Below are 22,140 nucleotides of genomic sequence, written 5' to 3' on the forward strand. Positions count from 1 at the left end.
AGAATGTTGTTAACCGAACAGCACTGGCACCCATTCACTTCTATTGTATGGACACAAACCCAATGCAGGTGAATGGGGGATATTTCACGCAAGAAACTAAATTTGGAGCAGTGTCGAGCCGTTGTTTGATCGATGGATGCACTTTTTGGAGCTTCAAAAAACTCCCCCCCCCCCCCGTCAGAAAAAAAATTTCTTGCCCGAAATATCCCTTCAACAACATTCTTCAAAATATCTTCTTTTGTGTTCTGCGGAAGAAAGTCATACAGGTTTGAAATGACAAGAGGGTGAGTAAATGAAAACAGCATTTTTATTTTTGGGTGAACGATCGCTTTAAAGTCCTCGTATCTATTGGGTTTGGTAGGATATCGGAACAAGTGACTTGGTTTTGTTCCTGGTAACAGTGTCCAGTGTTCTCCTCTTTACTTTGTATAGGCTAGCTACCACAGTGAGCTCACAGCACGGTCGTGTTTTGGTCTTTAGAAGTTGTCCCAGTTCTTTAAGATGCAAGGCTTTTTTATTCTCAACACCCACTGGCACATTTAAGTTACACCACTGAGCTGAAAAGGTCCCTACCAGCTCAGAATACGGAAACACAGAGCACAAACGCCTCAAAAAAACAGTAAAAGCTTTCAGCTACCTAGAGTGTAAAAACACTGGTCAGTACCATACGCGATACATTAATATGTACAATGCATGATAATAACCTGTTAGTAGAGGGTGGGCTTGTGGTGTTGGCAAATAGATCCATGCCCGCGGTGTGGTTGTTGGTACTGCCCATAGACTGTGTGCTGGGAGAGGCAGAGGGGGTCTGAATGCCAATCTCCTTCAGACGCTGGTCCTATACCAAGACATAACGGAGCAGAACAGTTTTCAGAGAATTGAAAAAACAAGAATTCATCAGGCTGTAGAGAAGGATAGCGCAGAGCATTTCCTTCAGCTGAGCTCTGTGAATCAGACAGATTACAGCCCCTCAGAAAGAAGAAATGTCAGTCTGCTACGCCTCAGACTTGATGTCAGTGTGTCCGACTGTCCGTGTTGTGGATGTATGAGAGATGGTTGAACTGAGAGAAGTTTGAGCATTTCTCTCTTCAAGATGCCCTTCCCGTTGACAGAGAGAGTGCAGTCTAGCTCAGAAAACCATACTATTGGGGCAATCTAAAGGAACCCTATAAAATAAAAAACAAAAAACTTGAACTATTTACCAATATATGCATGCAGGGCTGTTGCTAAACTTCATGGGGTAAATCACAAACTGATATGGGAGAAGCAGAACGCAGACGTTTATGTAGCATGAGGCTAACCTATGATCATAAGCTATTAAAGCAAATATCTGATGTTAACAACAGATCTACATAATATTCACAAAAAGCAGTTTACAGAGGTCATTATACAGTAGATAAACCCTACAGTTACAACATAAAACACTACTGTAACATCATTGTAACATTTTACATCATATAATCATTTACATGGCAGCTATGTAGTCTTTGTAAAATGTTATAGGTTAAAATATTATTTTTACTGTTTAGCATAGTGTTAGTTCTAATGTTTAGTTCAAATAGAAATTTGTATTATTTTGTCTTGAAAAACTGTTAACATTGATCAAGACATGCGTATAGTTGTATAGTTAGGGATGTAACGATTGACTCGGCTTACGATGCGATATCATGTGATTCACGATACTGAACTCACGGTATGCTTTTTTCACGATTTTTTTACTAAATGAGTTAAGACTCATTAGAAATGAATAACTGCCCTTTTATTATTTCTCAAATGCTGCACATTTCTTTGTAAAATAAAAATATCGTTATGTCAAATAACACAACTAAATTGCAAATTCCAAATCAAATAAAAAATGAATCCACAAGTCTCAAACTAAGACTTTGTCTGAGCTTTTCCTAACTTGGATTCTTTTTTTACCATTTTTTAAGAAATATCAGCATATCCACATTTACCAAGTTTGCAGTAAACACAGCGGCACCTGCTGCTCAAAACATGTATTGCGATTCATTTAACATCACCGATTTGAAACGTCACATATTAAAATCGATTTTCAACTGGCTCACGGTGAATCCTTACATCCCTAGTTATAGTTGTATATATTTATTTGACTTATTCATAAAATCCCACGTTTGTGTATTTTACGTCGTTGCTGCTGGATGAGCAGTCCGCAATTCACACAAAACTTATCTGTATTCAATGATCTGGACAAACCGGGCAACCCGTTAATATAACTTGAGAATGCATCCGGATGATTTGTTGTAAATCATCTGACAGGTACTGCAGAACTGTCATTTTCTTTTTGCTTTGTACAAAACAGCTTAGAATTACTGGATATCTTAAAAAACAAATGCAGATGTTTCTCTTGGGCTGCAGTGGTGGGTATTAGTGCATTTTTAGTATTTCCTTCTGCAGTAATATTTTCATTATTTTGATTTAATTTGATTTTGAAGTGCTATAAACAGCCAAGAAAATTGTGTGCGTATGAAAGCATGACAGTATTTTATAGAATTCATGTGAGCGATTATGCTTACTTGCGTTCACAATTTTTTGTGAGACACTTGCAGTGGATTAAAACATATACCCAGAGTTTTTCCAGTGTGCTGACAGTTAAAAGTGCCACACTGTGCACAGAATTCACATTCCAGTTTTGTATTGTAGTGTCAGCAAATAAGTTTCTAAAGAGAAAGGAAGTAGGTTTGCGATACGGCTGTGTAGCCGTTACAGTTTTTTTGCGTTTCAAAACTAAAACAGTAGAGTAAACCCGTAGAAGAAGAATGTGTAATATCTCGCCACAACTGCCCCTTCAGGAATGCTGAGAGCACAATAACCCACAAAGAAACACCAGTTCAATTTCACGCAAACTAATCTCAACATGCACTGTGTAAATACTTTGATGTTGGACTTTGAAATTGCTCAGAATGTTTAAACGATATGGAGCCCCAGTGCACCAGGGGATACATTCCAGACCACTGACTTTCCTGTCATTCAGCCTGTGTGTGTGTGCGCATGTGTGTGTGTGTGTGCGCGCGCACACGCGTGTGTTCCACAAGGTATGACAGTACCTCCTGATGGGGACAAAGGAGTTTGATTAACCTTGTTGACCACTTTCTGCTGGAGGCTAATCATTGAAACACAAGGGCGTATAAAGTAAACACAGTGTTCCCAGAACACTAGTTCCAAATCTGACAAACCTGCTACACATAAACGTCTCCACAAGCAAATCTGTTGTTAATATTCTTATATTGGGGGGGACACTGAACGTGTTCTAAAATACTAAAACTAAATGGCATCTTTTGTCTACACTCTTCTGTCAAGCTGAATCAGCAACCACAGGTTGGTCTAAATATGGTCATTCAAGGGCTCATGACAATACACTTGACATGGGGTTAACATCTTTTTAAAACCAATTTTCATCCTGGGTTATGAAACGCTTTGAAATGTGGTGCCAAAGGTATACAGCGAAAAACAGTGCTTTGCTAGAAGGGTACGACAAGCTGTTTAGCACCAAACAAACAACTGTAAACAGCCTCAGTGCTTACTCATTAAATATTCATGCTGCAGAAACTTTCACACAGTGGGTTTAATTTCAGCGTCTGAAAAAATAAGTTGAAAATGTCTAACAGTGAGAGTAAATGTGGAGTTACTAAGAAAACATGACTTTATAGTGTGTTTTCTTGGTTGACTTGAGACAAGCGGAGTGTTTTCATGAGGTGGATTTTTTCCTTTTTGAAACAAGTCACACTGTGTAATTGTCAAATTAATATAATTACATATGACACGCAAAAGAGCACATTAAACCCAGGGTTTCCAACAGTGGCATTGTGGGGGGGCAAGTCCCTAATGTATTGTCCCAAGCTCCAGATCTTTTTTCAAGTTTCTCACACATTTTACATGACAAATAAAATGTTTATGACTTTGACTTTGTTCGTCCAGTAGTCCATCTGTTTGTAAAAGAAAGCGGCAACAGGCCTCATGCGGTCATTCAGTTTACCACGTTTTTTTAAACCCTCATTTTATGTGGATATCATTTATAGCCAGCTGTTGAACAGTACAGTAGTGTTCCAGGCAATAGTTGGGCGTGTTTTAGTAAGTAGGTTTAAAAAACTACCATTGTTTTAAACTGATATGGTCCAGTTCAGAAATTATGTCTGAATTTAGTCTCAAAACCCGACTTTTGATTAACTTTTAATTCAGAGTCAGGTCTGTAGTGCACAACATGGAACAAAATAAGTCAGTGTTACAAATTACCCTCAGTTAAAGGATAGTTCACCCAAAAATGAAAATTCTGTCATAAATGACTCGGCCTCTAGACCAGGGCTATTCAATTAGTTTGTTATGGGGGCCAGTTCATGAAAAGCATCCCAAATGAGGGGCCGGAGAGATATGGCTTGCAATACGAGGGATGACACAACAACAATAAGAAATCTGTTTTATTTTTTTCTGTTTAAATTTTTCTGGATTCTGTGTTTTCCGTCTTTTACTATACAATATATTTGCCCACATGAAAAAATACTTCAGTATACCACAGTATTCACTTATAAACTATATTAAAAACCTGCAGTAGATACGTTGAACCATACAGGGAAAAATAAAAATAGAAATAAAATTGTCTAAAAATAGTCTACTTAAATGTAAGTAATATTTTTTATAAGTTCCAATTTTGCATAATTTTACTAGCACATTTACTTTAGTTTACTAGGGCTTTAGTTTACTAAAGTAAATAATATACTCCGTGGTTGAACTATTAAAAAAAATCAAGAGGGATGGTGTGGTAAAATGTGGGTGTGTTATAACTTATTCAAGTTACCCGGACTTTTATTTTGACGGGTCGCCGCAAAGGGTGTTTGGTTTGACACTTGCTTTTCTCACATGAAACAGTGAAACAGGTCATGTACATGCGTTCTCTTAAAGCTCCACGAGCACACGCAAAACAATTGCAGATTACATATTTACACACCATCTGAATATTTCTAAATTTTCTCTTCCACAATTTGAATTGTACTTTTTGAAATAATACATTTGCCATATTCTGTGCCATTCCGCATTATACAGCAACATATGCCTGGATTCCATGATTCAATCATAGGGTCCTAAATTAACTATGGGAGCCTGTATGTTGTATTATTGCCCCATAAGGCACCCAAAGTTTTTTTCTACATTTAAACGTGCTGATATTGTATTTTAAACTGCACAACAAAAACATTGGTGCATTGTAAGACGCCCAAGCAGGCTTTTCTACATTCAAACATGTTCGTGTGTTGTATTTTAAAACTGCATAACAAAAAAAAGAGAACTTCAGTGAAACAATATTAACCTACAGAGACGCTGTTCTCCGACGAGCTATTCTCCGCCCTTGCCTCTGTATTTTTGAAATGGTGGTCCTATTCGTGCTAGCAAAATGTCAGAAATGAAACTAATAAAAGTTAGTCCGTCATCGTCCTGTTTACAGCGTCTCAGGCTGCTTGCGAGTCGCGCCTAACGTCACGTGACTCCTGCTCTGTGCTGCTGCAGCTCGTGCTGAATGGAACAGATGCGCATCAGTCCGTTCCCGACTGAACTAAATTTAGAGATTCTTTTTCACACTGTGCTACTTGAAGGGCCGGAACAAATTACATTGAGGGCCGGGTTCGGCAGGGCTCTAGATGTTCCAAACCTGTAAACAATTATTTGTTTGGTTGAACACAAAGATATTTGGAAGAATGTTAGCAACTGAAAAAAAATATTGTATAATTTTTTTTGTTCTGTTGAAGAACAAAAATTTAGAGGAAAGCAAACCTTCTGGGGCACCTTTGACAACCATTTCAATTTTTTATACTGTTAGTCAACAATGCCTCAGAACTGTAGGTTGCTAGCATTCTTCCAAATATCTATCTATATATATTTGTGTTCAACCGAACAGAGAAATTTACACAGATTTGGAACAACTAGAGGGTAATTCATGACAGAATTTTCATTTCAGCCGCTTGGACAACTCTCTGAACATAAGGGATAATTGGAAAGATGGTGGCCAACCTTGAGAGCCTGCAGACGGGCTTGTTCTTCCTCCAGGGCCAGCTGCTTCTCCTTCTCATCCATCCTGCTGAAAGACATTCCCGTGTTGGACAGGGAAGACACAGCACTGGACAGAGTGTTTGCTCTGTAAAAACAAAATATTCAGATATTCACACACTCAGGGGTGGACTGGGAATCAAAAACGGCCCTGGATTTCGGCCCACATCGGCCCTTGAGCGTTTTTGTTGACGGGGGGACGGTAGTTTTATTGCATCGGCCCCTCCACCATTTCTGTCGACGGGGGGGTACGTGACGTGTCATTGCGTTACACGTATACGTGTCCGCCTCGCTAATGCGTTTGCGTTGCATGCATTCGCGTCTGTCCGGCACAAGCGTGCATACTTCCGGGCACCATACTTTAGCGGCCCACCGGGAAAAGTTCCGATACTCCAGATGGCTGGTCCGTCCCCGGTCGCGGCCGTAGGCCGTCAGTGGGACGGCCGTTCTGGACTTTGACAGAATGTCCTACTGGTCAGTCTGCCCCTGCACACATTAGAAATCAGCGCCTCTATGTGCATACAGGATAACAGGGCAGGGGTGATCAAAGTGATCTCATTACACTCAAGAAGCTGCCTGTATTTTCTATTTACCTTACAGTTCTGCAGCTCTGCTCTTAAGTGCTATACAGCAGATACTCGAGGTAATTCTAGACTCTGAGGTGACCGGATAAAGACAAGAACAGTCTAATGTGCTCCAAAGAGAATCATTTCAGATAAGCTCTGCTCAAGCTGATGGCAGTTTGGGGAAGTTAGTTGACAAAAATGCCATCGTTGTTCACAAAATGCTGTTTTTAGATTGTAAAAGGATTACTTCTCTAATTACTCTGTCGGAACAGAAATTACATAAGAATTAATCTAAACCCACATTCGTTATTTCTACATGGACACAAGAATAGGCACAAATTTGCAACTATGGTTCTTTATTGAAGCCGTCCAGAAAATGAAAACTAGTCATTAGTTGTGTTATATTAATGGACATATATATGGACATGTACACATTAAATACAGCTGTCACTACATTCTAAGTGCTTAATCACATTCTGTACAAACCGTTTTATGAGTTTATATTTATTAACTGCAATCTACAGACTAATTAACAGCTGAAAAATTCATGTAGTGATAAGATTGTATGTTCTTTTGGTAATGTAAATTTGGTTAACAATAGAAAAGACTGCCAATGTTGCAAGACATTTGCATGTTATAGGGTACAATGGGGCAAAAGGCTCCTTTGATTTGATTTTCCTGTAAACCACTACATGGCACAAAAAAATGCTGTAGCACTTTCAGAAACATGCACTTTTCCCCTCTGCATGTGGATTTTCAGCTCATCTTTGACACGATCACAGACAGCAGTGCAAAATTGATTTGGTGGTAATTTGATCTAATATTTGATGTTTTTTTTTAATGTTGTAGATTTAAGCAGTACATGAGAATCGCTAAAATTACTCAATATATATTAAGATAAAGGTCTTGTTAATGATTTTCCGTTTTGTTCAGGTTAATTTAAGCAACACATTTTCAATAACAGAAGAATATGTAAAAGTATGGTTTTTGGGTAGAAAAGCACCCCTGCTTTTGGGGCTAAAGGCACAATAAATCAACATGATAATAAACAGCTGGCTAACGTTTCCATTGGTTGACATGACATGGTTAGATTCAGACGGTAAATATCATATATTAAGTTGGGTGTCCACCTTAGAGATGATCACCATATTTATAATGAAACCATTATATATAAAATATTATATTAATCATATAGGATCAAATAAAATATTTCTGTGCGATAAGATGCACACAGCAATGTTTGCTTGTAAACTATGTATTTAAACACCTCTTAAATATCCTATTCTAACTAAGGCCTAGTTCTGGTTTAAGCTAATCCCTGTCTGGGAAACCGCCCCTACATCATCATAAAATTGGTATTTATTGTTACTACTATACATCTATATTAAATTATTATGAGATCAATGCTATTAAAATCTTTATTTTATTGTGAAATAATACATTTTTAAACAAAATTAACCACTTATGATTTACCTTCACACAAAGTCTGTTGCTCCATAAATGTTTAATACAAACATATATATTTTTCTGCAAAAAGTGCCTTTAGCCCCGTTGTAAAGGGATACTCCACCCAAAATAGAAAATTCTGTCATAATTTACTCACCCTCAAATTGTTCCAAACCTGTATACATTTCACAAAGGAAGATATTTGGAAGAATGTTTGCAATTTTCAGTTCTGTGACATCACTGACGACCATAGTAGGAAAAATGAAAATGGTAGTCAAAGGTGCCCAGAACTGTTTGCTTTTCTACATTCTTCAAAATATCTCATTTTACAATATTTTTTTCTACTATGGTAGAGGATAATCCCAGATGATTCAGTCCCAGAACTGAAAATTGCTAACATTTTTCCAAATATCCTTCATTGCGTTCATCAGAACAAGAGGTTTGAAACAACTTGAGGGTGAGTCAATGGTGCCAGAATTTTTATATTTGGGTGAACTATCCCTTTAAAGCAGATTCTGTAACGACTATTGTACTGTATGCCATACAAACATGCAATGATCATTCAGGGGAATCACTCCCACAATTACAATACGGTTGTCATGCCTGAAACTTGTACATTTTGCCACTTGTATATTTTCCAACCTTTTCATTTGAATTGTAATTCAACTCTGAAGTAGTTAAATCACAGTGTCGCTTAACAGAAATGGACAGAATGTTCTATGTTTGCAGAATATTTGTGGATGAATTTTGTTTGAAAATCAACTAGCGTGTCAAATAACGCCATAGTTTGTGTAGTCATTTTTAACCCACATTTTTAATTATTGTCTGTATTGTTTTGTACCTGTTGTCTGCAGAGAGCTCCTTGGTTTTCTTGCCTTCCAGAGAGGCCAGATGCTGCTCAAGAGCCTCCAGGAGACTGCTGGGAGCCTGCAGGAGACAAGAGACGGGTCAGGGACTCAGCACTGGTTCAAGAGAGCACTCACTCAAAATAGAAACATGCTTTAAACTTGTAGTAGTGAGGTAAGAGACGTACAGGCAAAGGAAAACAAGCACAAAAACAAAAGAGAGAGGGGGGGGAAGAGGACAATCTCATTTTTAAGAAAGGGACTGACATGCAACAAGATTGAAACTTTAAACTCATGACAGCATACACAGACCTGTGAGGTCACAATATATTCTCCCCAATAAAAGATCAATACATAGAAAATACTTCAGTTTTATTAACATAGACCCCGTAAAGATTTTGAAGTAGGCTTTATACAAAAATATCAAATCAAAACACAGTTAATTGTGTAATAATTAAAGGTTGTATCTAATAGGCAAGTACATGAACTGAATCTATTATTTTAATGGCTAAATTAAAACAACACTCAGTTTTACTAAAAAATTTGTAACAGCAGGTCTATGTTCGTTCTTTCTCTCTGGAAACTGGTAAGGGCACTGCTTTAAGACTTATTTTATTCTCAGCATACAATTGGAAATGTAGCCGAAACCTTTCCTTAAGCACTTTATTCTTGTACTTCCTCTACTTATTTAACGCCGCTTTAGGATTTGTTCTTAGTTTAATAACTATATGAGGGATCGGCAAACAGTGTGTCTGTTAGCACTCAAACACAAACCATCGAGCTGCTGCATTTACATGAAAGTAAATGTTAACACAGGCTCAGACCTTATGGTGGGCAAAAGAAACAGATTCTTACTGCCAAGTTTCCAGAACAGACAACTTGTGTTTAAACTGCACTTATAGACTAGAGTAAAGGTGAGCACTCAGCCTGAACCCTGTCAGCAGGTCTGGATGTGATCTAGGCTGGCTTTTTCTCAACATCAGTGAGAGGACGGTTTAATCCAGTTGCCAATAAGGAAGAAAAGAAAAATACTAGTGCAGTACTCTCCAATTCAAATAGAAAAGAAAATGAATGATTCGACTAAGCGAGAAAACGTATCACTTCCAAAGAAGAGAGATAAAAAGAAAGATGAAAGCGTTACATCTTCTAATTTGCTTTTTCCTGTCTGACTTGATTTTATGGGAGATGGCGAGAGGGGGCTTTTGATTAAATGGCTACATTATAAATGCGCGCGTTGGCTACGCGGAGGACAAAGTGAGGTTATATGAATACTTCATCACAAACGCAGGACCGCTGGGGCTGTTTTCTCGTGTAAAGGTGAAACGGGACATCAGGTAAAAATGTATCGCTCCCCCATCGTTCTGTGTTCATGAGCTTCACCTCCTACTTTGATGGCCAGGAGGTTGGTAAGCGTAGGGTTGTCATGCAACTCCGCAGAAGACTTCTTTTCATGCTGATCTGAGCCAATGATCGGATAAAACCGTAAATTTGTAGGTTACCCCTGGTCTTAGATCAGCAGAAAAGGCAATGCACAGCCATGCCGGTAAAGTGTGGGCAGAGGTCAGCGGTTTTGGTCATATTAAGTAATTAAAGACTGGTTTAAAAAGCATGAATTCACTCATGCAGCCAGGATAAAACTGGGCTGCATGAGTAAATTAAGGAAATAAAGAGCTAATAATAAACAATAATATTTACACTTTAATAAAAAGAATTCATATTATTATTATTATTATATTACTTTTTAATAATATAATATTTCAGTCTTTCACACTTGGTCGTGACACAACACTCAGCACTAATACAAACAGGGATGTCAAATACAAGCAGTGCATATAACCCACCACCTACAAGGTAAGATCCTCTAGACTTCTAGAAAGGAACAATAAACAACCAGTTACTGCAGGGGAGTAAATGCTTTTCATTCAATCTAGTGTGATAACCCCACTCTGTAGTGTCAGTATACTCAAACTCAAATCTGAACACTGTGTACATAGTGTTGAGATCCTGTGCTTAGTGCTACAAAGCCATGCTGAAATGTCATAATCTCAAAACACAAGTTTGACAAGAACTAGACAGAGATGGTAGTGTTTGCTACTTTCTATTAAACTCTAGGTTTTTTAAGATACTACAGGAATAATTCACCCAAGAAATAAACATGATGTCCTTTTAAATCACCCTCGATTTCTTTTGAGGAACACAGGCTGATTTTTAGTTACACTTTATTTTGATAGTCTACTTTAGACATTTTACTAACTAAGTAATTTTGCAGCTGCGTGTCAAAAACTGTCATTAGTAGACTGTTAGGTTAAGGTTAGGGTTAGGCTTGGATACAGGGTTAAGAGAATACGTTGACATGTAGTTGCAAAGTTACTTAGTCATTAAGTTTTTTGGGGATCATCAAAGTAAAGTGTAAGCAGATATGAACCATTCAGTCTATTCATACTGGTGGTTTACAAGACATTACAATATTTCATATAGTTTGTAAAATGTCTAAAGCGGACTACTGAAACGGTGTTAACGAATTTTGGATAAAAGGACTAGAGCTATAGTACTAAGCTCCAAAATAATCAAAGCGACATAAAAGTAATGTGCTCCATATGACTTTAAAGACCTGGAATCTATTGACATACACTTTGTGTGAAGCACAAGTCAAACTTTAAATCATTAACACCCTCTTTAGCTCTCCTTATTACATTGACCGTTTTTGAGAAGCAATGATGTCCGGATTGTACAACACAAATCGTTCTTTTGAGTTGTATTATTTTTAGGGGTGTCAAATGATTAAACGCGATCAATGTCTGTGTATTGTGCATATTAACTTTGTATTCATAAACACATACACATCTATACATATTTAGAAATATTTGCATGTATTGATTTATATTTACCAATAATTTAAATGATATTTATTCATTTTTATATTTTTCTTAAATATATGCACATACGTGTGTATGTTTTTATAAATACAAAATGAATATGCACAGTGCACATACAGTAAATACATGATGCAAACACAAACCTGTATTCTGGATGCGATTAATCACGATGAATCATTTGACAGCCCAAAGTTATTTTAAATGATCCAGTTCAGATACCCATCTGACTGATTTGGTCAAAACTCTGGTCTGGTCTGGCTCTCTTGTTAAACTAGCATTATCCATAAATATTGACCTAAATTTAAGTCCGTTCACAAATCATGTGCCTTCAGAAAATCTAAAATAATAATCGGCATAAATAATATCATAACTCTTTTTATGGTGATTTTTGTAATTTGACAGCTTGACAACTGCACTGTCCATTCAATAAAGAGGACACCTTTAGTGTTTTACAGAGGAGGTAAAAGTCATACAGGATTGTAACCGAATAAAAGTTAGGAATGACAATTTTCTGGCGAGCTATTTCATTTAAATCTGTTTTTCTAAAGCAAACACTTGCAGGGAAAACATGAGACAGGAAGTCCAAACAAACACAGTAAGCATGAGTACAGAAACAGCACGTCAGACACCCAGAGAGAGTACGAGGACAGGTGGAACGCAGAGAGAAAGAAGTTGGAAGGATGAGCAACACAGCGGCAGCGTAGTGAGGAGGAAAAAACTGAATGTGGAGATGAAATGCACACTGACCTGAGTGAGATCTGGGATGTCACCCTGATCAATCCCAACTTGCTGTGTCATAAAAAAATAGGTAAACGGACAAACAAACGAGGGGGGAGGAATAAGGAAAAGAACAAACATAACAAAGGATCATTACCTCATGCAGTAACTGTAAAACAAAAACAAATTAAACTAGCATGCCGACAGCCACGGTGGACCAATGGGAACGGACGCAGACATCCATAACGTCTTGCACGGCTGATTATGATGTGTGGAGTGATAAACATTCAAAAAACGATTTGAAAACATTTACCATATGAAAACACTGGCGGGACAAAAACAAAGGATGAGACAGGGTTTGGATAAACAAGCAAATTGGACAAGACCCTCACACTGTGATGGACATTCTCAATGAGTTTCCATTTTAGCAATCACATCCCTGAAATTACTAACAGGTCAGAGGAAGGGACGCTTTGGTCCTGGCAAAGAGTGACTTGCAGATAGAAAGGGACGGTTTTACGAATTTGGTAAGGGGAATTGTGGGTACACAATGATGAAGTACAAAGGTAACTCCAGAATTATTCAGTGTTAGTAAAGCAGAGAAAGGAGTGAGAATGCTCAGCACCAAAAAGATCTCTGTCTTCAACTTTAAAGGCCTCAAGCCACATGAACTCGCAGCAGGACAGGCAGCTGTCAACAGCCACAATAACAGTAGGGGAGAAAGTGAAATCTTTGTACACTATACACTATAAAGCAGTCTTGGTGTGGTTTATATTTGCTAGACTCTATGATCACGGGAACCCTAGATGTTGTGGGACGCTAAGACGAGCTTGGAGCATTAAGGGAAAAAATACAGTATAAGGGATGGAATGCGATAATATAAAGGCAATGTTAAATTCAAGATACTGCTCATGTACTGTATATGTTTATAGACATAGTCCATAGGGGCAATGCTATGCCAAAACACTAGACACATGGCATCCATGCAACCAAGTCAAATTGAATGCGCAACAATGCAGAGCATTATGGGATGAAGATGAGGAAAGAGTGGGGCTGTAAGGATTTGGGGGGGGTGTCTGTCTAATCTCAGACCTGTCTTAGCAAAACACTTTCCCTTCTGTGTGTGTGTGCGTGTGCGTGTGCGTGCACTTGTTGGTACCTCCGCCACTTTGAGGAACTCTGACAGCTTGGTCATCCTGTACAAAAACTTCTTGTAGATCTCCAAGGCATCTTTGCACTGGTTTTTCTTCATATCAAAATATTTCTCTGAAATGTGGGACAAAAAGAGAGATCGGAAGAAAAGAGATAGAGAGAGGCAGAACAGAAAGACAGCAGAACGATTAACGGAGCGGCTCGAAAAGATAAAGACTGCAATTACCCATCAGAGGACTTTCAAAACACTCCCAGGCTGTCTGACGGGGGCAGGGGGATATAAACTGTTGTTGTAATGGCTCGCTCAAGGACAAATAACACCCTAATGCATTTTCAGCCTGTAAACCTAATCGCCATTCATTAAAACAGAAGGATAAAAAATAAAAATTATTGAATGGGCGCTGCTCTGGAAAATGACACAAACTGACTTAACGGTTGAATAATTGGAACTCAAACGGATGAGTGCAAAAGGCAGTGAAGGAGGGCTGGCAGAGAATTAAACCTTAGGTTATGCTGACAGCTCCACGCTGGACTCTTAAACTCCACTGTAACAGATCTGCAGTCAGCAGGTCAAAACAGCAGGAGCTTCACAGTCTGACGGGCTTTTATTGCTTCTGCGAGACACTCAGAACAAGGGTCAAATGTATGAATCGACTGACTCAACTGCTTTTCCCCAGGTATGACATAATCATATTCATCACATCTGAATGAGAAAACGGGCCGTAGATCAGCCATCTATGAGGGTGAATAGACTGTCTAATGGACACAGATGGGGTGTAGCCTAGCGCTTTAAAGTCTAAGTTGGTTTGAATGTGTTTTAGATCGTGACATGCTGATAAATTGACCATTTGGAGATTATCTGCATCGGCCGATAACATTCACACGTTTCAGCCCTCCCCTGTGTCATCCGAAATATACCAGCAGCATTGAGAATACGCCCTTTTCACATGACGTCACGCATCTTCCATTCTGCAGCGAAGCAGTGTATCGTTACTTCCGCTAGCACTCCAGTTTATAAGGTGGCGGTAATGCACCTATAAGCTGGTTTGCCAACCGCCAGTAAAACTCAAGAAGTTACTTCCGCTAGCGCCTCAGAATGGAGTTTACCAAGTCCCTTGCACATCTGCCACAAATACGGCTAGATGATGTACAACGTCTTGCAGACAAATTTTCGCTAACGACAAGATCAATGCTAGAGAAAGGATGCAAATTCTTCGTTGAACAGTACCTGTTTGATTATGAAGGTAAGTGTTTTGTTTTCTTTTTGCGTTAGCGAAGGTGCTAGGATAAGTCCTTGAATAAGTGTTCTGTCAGTTTTTTTCACTGTTGTTAAATTCCAGCGCGACGGCAAAATGGAAGTTCTTCTTCTTCTTCTTGTTTGTTGCAAGACGGATGTTATGATACACTGCTTTGCAAAAAGGCGGAAGTTAAGTGACGTCATTGTGAAACGGGCCTATAGATGGTGAGGTGAAGCAATAACTACATTGTGTCAAAAAAAACTTTTAACAAAAGTCAAGTTGGCTCTGTAAAGATCAACAGTAGCATTACTGTTTGCACATGCCACTTTTGATGCTTGATGTTACTTTTAATCAGCTGTTACTGAGAGCAGCTGTCACGTGTCAGAGGAGAACTGGCCCTCCTGGCTGAGACTGGTTTCTCCCGAAGTTTTTTTTCTCCATTTATTCATCAGTTTTGGTTCCTCGCCACTGTGCAGCGTTTGTGGTGCAACAATGCTTTCAGTTTAGAAAAATCTATTTGAACTAGATTTACAAAATATATAACAAACATGCTTTACTTTCTTTTTTTATCAATGATCATCTTCCACACATCAAAGCACGTGCATGCACATCCGCATGCCAACCTCTCTGCTTTGTGCATTGCCCTAAAACTTTGACTACACATACATTTGTACTTAAGTATTAAAATCATCTCGTTATTGCAAAGTACTGCGATATACACATCTGCAATATTTTGATCATTTTGAGATTACGTGCAGCCTGAGCAATAAGTAAAATGAACCTGTTCGTGTACATTCCTCTGAAACAGCCTAGCAAAAGAAAGACTTAAAGCCCTAAAGTACAGTGCAAGTGTAGGTTGCACTCCAGAGTGAGGGTGGTGGATTACTCTTACCCAGCAGGTTGATAACGCCCTCATTATAGGCAGCAAACAGACGGATGGAGTCTTTGAAGAGCAGCATGAAGGCAGCGTTAATCACACCGTTAGTCAGCTCATTAGGGTTGGCCTACGGACACACGCCCACACATCCACACCAGAGAGTTTATACATCATACCAAATAACTTGGACTGAATCGATGTTGTTTAATGGGTACGAGGTTCTCCATCACCTGGAAGTCCAGCAGAGCGTCCAGCTGGTTCTGAATTATGGGCAGAGTTTTGATCAGCTTCTCCGTGTTCATGGTGCGCATGACTCCGTCAACACTGCTCGACATAGACAAACAAACAAACAATCAGAGCTCCCCAGTCTCACCACTAATTCTCATTCTTAATTGAAAAAAAATCAGCTACTTAATAGACTCTTAAAAACAACTTAATTATGGAAGTAATGAGCTAGCCTGATGAGATCGTGTCCTGCTGAGACTGAGTGTTTCAACACTGGATATCTTGAATCTAGACATGAGGCATTACGGAAAAAGGTTACCCACCCTCTCTTCATTTTGGTGAAGTCCACAGCTACCAGTCTGTAGGAAAGCGCTTTCTCGTTCAGATATCTGCTGTACCGCCTGATGAACGTGGACATGTCATAGCCTGAGGAAGAAAGACGGGGGATGCATCATCATTGCATTTATGTATAATGCTTTAGAAACAGAAGACGTGCTCTTGTTTAATACCTTGCAATGCACCTTTATCGAGGAAATTGTTGAGATTGAAGAGTGTGTTTCTTGAGGCCAGATACTGAATGAAACGCTGCAGGTAGAGAAACGGCATACTCAATAAAGTGTTTTCATATGCTACGTGTGATCCTGCAAGTATTTATCTGTTAGTAAGCACAGGCACGTACATCCCTAACATATGGAAATTCCCTGCTGCTGAATTTGCAGTACACTCTGTGATATGTAAAACTATGTGCAAGACCAGACTCTTCTGAGATGTCCTCGAGTTGCCGAGCGTGTCTACTGATGCTCCCCTGCTCCACCCAGCACCGTCCCATCAGCTCTAGCAGATGTGGGTTGGGGAAGCGAGCAGAGTACACAGCGTTCCGTGTCTTGTCATGATGGGACCGTGCATGTTCCTTTAATAGTCCCATGAGTGTTTGGTGAGAAAGCAGATACACAGTAAGATCTGATGCATTCCAACTTCATTCATGCATGTGCGTCCATGACGTTGCAAACAATGTTCAGAATGTTCTTCGTACCCCAGACCTCAAACCTTAAGACTGCCTCAAACACTACTCCAAAAACGAAGAACAAGACACTATGGCTTATTGACAACAACTGTGATCTTAGAATCCATGATTATTGACATTGTTACAATTATATATGTATTATCACATCGTAAAGCGGGTTTCCATCACTCTGGTTTAATTCACATTTTGAAGTTTCGCATCAGAGACGAGTGATGGAAACGGCAAATTTCGAATTAAAAACCCTTAATTCGCAAAAATGTTTTTACGCTCGCTTGAGGTGGTTTTTCTTTTTTGCAAAAAAGGGTTAATGCGAATAATGGGAGATGGAAACGCATTTGCCGAATAAATTCCTCCAAAGAGTAGTGTAACTGCACTATGAGACGGCGTAACCTGACTAACCAGAGTACTGATCTTGTTACACAGCATCAGAAATGTTGTTATGGTCATTCTTAAATGCGTGAGCAAAGTCGTCAAAGTATTTCTGTAATTGGCTCTTAGAACTATCACGACTGTGTTTCCCAAACAGCAGGCATCCACAAAAGCACCGCATTTATTGTGTTTCGTAATCGTCTGCTTGCACAAATATTATGAAAATTATTATATTCAGTGACTTCTCTTACTGATGTTTAGTGGCAGTTTATTAGGAAGTGACGGTTGACTAGTTGGATGGAAACGGTGCTTATTCGCAAATGTTTTATGCGATATTCCAATTTTGCGCATTAACTAAATTCGCAACTTTGGATGGAAACCCGGCTATAGATTGTTTAAAAATGTAACGTTTAAAAATGTTACTTTAAGTGCCACAATGGCCAGATTGGCCAAAAAAATGAGAAAACGCAAAATAAACAAAATTAAATTTTTCACAAAATACACAGAGCAATTCCAGCGTTATGGTTGTGACATTTTGCGTTATGAATGTAAAAACTCTCAGAGAATGTATTTGTTACCAATATATTGAACCATCTGTTTATATTTTACTAAACCCCTGTTGATATTCTAAACATCAGAGTAATATTAGTCAATGCACAAGCTATCTATAAAAATGAAAATAACATGAAGTAATAACTGAAATAAACATGGTTGGATGCGAGAAAACAAGGACACTTTGTACTTTGTAGGATTTCTGTGAATAAAATGCTCCAAATGGAGAAGGGGTGGCTCTTTATAGATCACAAAATAGTTACTGTATTTTAATTTTCACGTGCCCTTTTATAAAATAAACAAAAACGCTTGCACAACTTCAAAAGAAACCTCACATGAGTATTTAAACCACCAAATGTTGTAGGGTTGGGCCGATGGACGATGGCATGTCGAGTTGGCATCACGCTGTAAAAACAAGACGCTCAGATTGCGCAAACCCACCTGACTTTATAACTGAATAAAGACGCGTGGCTGCGCAGCTCCTTTGTATAAAGACACGCCTGAGTTTATAACTGCGAAGCTTACGCTGTACAGATTACACACGCTGTACAGATGACACACGCCTGACTTTATAGCTGCCCAGCTCACGCTGTATAAAGATGCGTCTCTGCGCAGCTCGTGCCTAGAGTTTATAAACGTTGCAGCTCGTTTTAAGAAGACGACGATGTCATCGTCCTTCGCAATGTTTCACTGTAGACATCTTCCGATGCCAATTTAGTAGAGATCATCCAACCCTACTTATGTACTTATTATGGGAAAACCTTTGATAAAATCAAATTGATGGTAAGGATGACAATTGCCGCACAATCATCAATCGTGTGACAGCCCTAATGTCATCTACATTAACAATTCATGGGAACACTATGAAAAAATTAAAAAGTTTGCCCCAATAACTAAGAAAATTTGTATCCGACAATGCCATTTCCACAAGGTCACAACATTGAATTTAAACTAGGAAGCAGTTGGCGCTATGTAACCTTGATCTTACTTTGTAAATAGGCACACCAGAGGAAAAAGTCAGCAGAAAACTGTTTTTAGGTACTAGGATGGAGCCTTAGGCATTTTTTCCAGAGGACCTGGTGACAGACCCTGCAGTCAGCCAAAATGTGCTTGGCACAGTGGAATACTCCTGGCAGAGGCCGTTTTCTGCCTGTGGCACAATTATTCAAAAGGTCAAGAGGGTTCACAGTAGGTTCCTAAAATGTATCCAATATAACATGGAGGGTAAACATGGTGGACCAGCCAAACAGTCCGCGGACAGCAGGTGTATAAAGAAAAAGAGGCTACACACCCCGTTTAAGGACGGTTTCACATTAGCACTTTTAATGCGCACCCGGGTTCGATTAACATCAGAGTTCGGTGCGTTTGATTGATGTGAACGCTGCCTTCTGTACCCGAGTCTGCTTAAAAAGAGAGGTCTGTGGTGCAGTTTATGTGAACTCCAGTACGGTTCGCTGCTGATATGAACGCAATCGTCGGAAGTGAACCTCTATTAATTACGTATTATTTGGTAAAAAATGTGTGCTTGTGTGTGTTTCACTCACTTTTCTCACGAGCGTGACTGACGCGCTCCAAGCAGAGAGCTGTACATCTCATTTCTGTTCGCCTTCAACGTTCTTAAGAGCATTTGCAGTACAATCGTAAGATGGATGAAATGCCGTTGTGTACTGAAGCTCTGGAAACAAAACTAACGGTTCAAAAACATAAATGTACAAAAAGGGAAGAGAGCAATGTTATGCATTTTGCCGCCTTCTCCTGCATCGTTGTTACAAGAGACAGGGTAAACAGCTGCAGGCTTGATGATGCAAATGAACCGAGCATTCGGACTCAAATGAAATAATATGAACGCAGTCCAGCAGGGGCAGGGGGGGTAATCAAACTAGGGTTCGGTCCAGGCAATCAAACTAAATGTGAAACCACCCTTAAAGACTAAACAATGAACTCATCTCATAGAAGTTAATGGTGTACCTGGTCATGTGACTGGGGTGATGCAAGACAGCCAGATGCAGAAGGAAAAAGTAAAGAAAATCTGCTCTATCCCATGAATAATGATGTAATGCATGCAGTCGATCTTTACTGTGCGATCAGTGAGCATTTCCAACCCTTCTAAAAAGCAGCTGACATACTTTCGCTTTATGGCCCCTGCCTCAAAAACCCTAGGGATCAGATAAGAGGCGGAGTGAGACGTACCACGTTCAGACCATGATGAAAATTCCCAGGACGGGAGCCGTGCAGAGCGTGAGCTTCCTCTCTTCGGCACTGTGGCTCAACCTTGTACAGAAACCTTGTGGAAAATGGATGGCCGACCCAGCAAGCGCAAAAACGCAAAGAAAATCACTCCATTTCAGAGCAGAGATCAATACAGATTACCAATTCAGTAAAGTCTGCGAATCCTCGCTTGCCGTTCCTTTGCATGAAACTCCTCAATTGCTTTTTTTAACATAGCTAAGGTATGGGAAAGCTTACTCAAAATGGATGTCAGAATTAAAGGACGAGAAAAATTTTGATTGACAGGCTGGGAAGGACCCCGCATTCTCTGCTTGGCAAATAATTAATGTGAGAACAAACCTCAAGCAGTGTCAGAGTGAGGCATCTTTTATTATTAAGGCAGGAGGCTCTTTGCCAGAGAGTTTTTCCTCCAAACCGAGCAGCTGCTATTATCACAGCAGTTCAGGCGAAGGGAAGATTTCAGGGTTTGGGAAACACTGAAAACTGCACATGCGTACATGTGCGAGAGCAGCAACGCTGCAGGGAACATGTGTAATGTACTGCATGATGATGCCCTGATAACATGCAGGCTGCTGGTCTTCGCCCTCTCGACACATACATGTTCTGAGGTTTCTATGGATACAGCCTGAGCAATTGCTGTGGTTTGAAAAAGCGAAGGCTTAAAGAAAAACGGCGAGCACAAAAAGATCAGGGTTTTTCCTGCATAGAGAAATTGGAGGCGGCCGCCTCCGTCAAATGTCGTGCCGCCTCAGGTTCTCGCCAAAATTATGTCGGGTGTCTTCACAAGAAATTCTTCTGCAGTCATTTGTAACTGCAGTTGCAGCAGTACGCCACAGTGGAGGCGCTGTTTCATTATCAGCACACTGAGGTGCTAAACAGAGTTGCAGAACAAGAGCTAGCTGTGTTTCACGGTTTTGTTTTGCATCAAAGTACGTTTAATTTCTTAAATTAACATGACGTACATCATTGTAATGTCTTTAGCTGTGCAGTGGATCGTTGAATCAGCGTATACTGTACACAGCGAGTTCGCCACAAATGACTCATTTGAACCGATTCATTTAAACTATTGATTTTCAGTCACTACTAGCAAATATAAGAGATCCTTGAATCATTTAAAGTGAACCACAGAGAATGCAAGATGTAAATGACTCATTTAAAAAGATTGGTTAATTCAGTTGGCTATTGTTAGTTGAAAATGATTTTAAAAAAAAACTTTATTTGATTAAAAAACATTTCTGTTTGGTTAAATAAAAGTAATGTTTTATATAACGTAATAATTGTCATTTTCATCTAATTCTATTAGAACTTTTAATAGGTCAAAGTCACTTTGGTTAAGCCACTTAAAGGTACGGTAGGCCTTCGTGTGCGTCAAGATCAGGATGGCACCACCTCCGCCTCATTTTGAGCCAGGAAAAACCCTGAAGATAATCATGGTATATGAGAGGAGGCGGGTTGTTCGATAGCGATTATTTTTCAAACACAAAGCTCATTCGGTTTATAAAGTTAAAGTCACATCTAAAGACACAAAAGCAATCATGCTAGAAAGCCAAGTAGAAACATGTGACCAACCCACCACTTGTCAAATCAAAGAAATGAAATGAAAACACTTTACACAACTACACATTCACGCTCTCGCAATCTACAGCAATTGATCCTGGGTAACACCATTTGAGAAAGTCACAAAGCATTTGGGTACCTGCGTAGGAACCGCATGTCAGTGCTACTTTGTCTAAACACAATTCAAATGTCAATGGTCCGATCCAACAAGTTGAGTCACCAATTCCCACGTGTAGCTTATCTCTACTCCCTCCTTATGAATTACTGAACACCAGCTGTTTGTTTTTTAGCCCAGATTTGCAGTTTCTGTCTACAGGGTAGCGCAGGAAAGAGTTGTCAAGGGAGTGAGAGAATGTTGCATAAAGGTAATAATTACCTTAGCTGGTGCACATCACTCACAAACAACATCCATTATG

At 39.4% G+C, this 22,140-nt stretch overlaps 1 protein-coding gene across 9 annotated transcripts in view; it reads right to left on the reverse strand.

Annotated features, from left to right (window-relative positions):
• Positions 1 to 22,140, reverse strand: part of si:ch211-200p22.4 (phosphatidylinositol-binding clathrin assembly protein) — a 59,142-nt gene that overhangs the window by 16,722 nt on the left and 20,280 nt on the right. For 7 of the 9 annotated variants that reach the window (XM_057347518.1, XM_057347509.1, XM_057347478.1 and 4 more), the window contains exons 3-11: positions 16,503 to 16,578; positions 16,317 to 16,419; positions 15,999 to 16,092; positions 15,784 to 15,895; positions 13,661 to 13,767; positions 12,532 to 12,573; positions 8,905 to 8,990; positions 6,016 to 6,139; positions 705 to 838 (exon numbers count right to left, since the gene is read on the reverse strand). In XM_057347518.1, the coding sequence (XP_057203501.1) occupies positions 705 to 838; positions 6,016 to 6,139; positions 8,905 to 8,990; positions 12,532 to 12,573; positions 13,661 to 13,767; positions 15,784 to 15,895; positions 15,999 to 16,092; positions 16,317 to 16,419; positions 16,503 to 16,578 (878 nt within the window). Of the gene's footprint in view, positions 1 to 704; positions 839 to 6,015; positions 6,140 to 8,904; positions 8,991 to 10,756; positions 10,778 to 12,531; positions 12,574 to 13,660; positions 13,768 to 15,783; positions 15,896 to 15,998; positions 16,093 to 16,316; positions 16,420 to 16,502; positions 16,579 to 22,140 lie in introns of all 9 variants that reach the window. The other 2 variants (XM_057347469.1, XM_057347486.1) reach the window with 2 other exon arrangements.

This window comes from Triplophysa rosa, linkage group LG1, assembly GCF_024868665.1.
Source record: "Triplophysa rosa linkage group LG1, Trosa_1v2, whole genome shotgun sequence".
Classification (NCBI taxonomy): Eukaryota; Metazoa; Chordata; class Actinopteri; order Cypriniformes; family Nemacheilidae; genus Triplophysa; species Triplophysa rosa.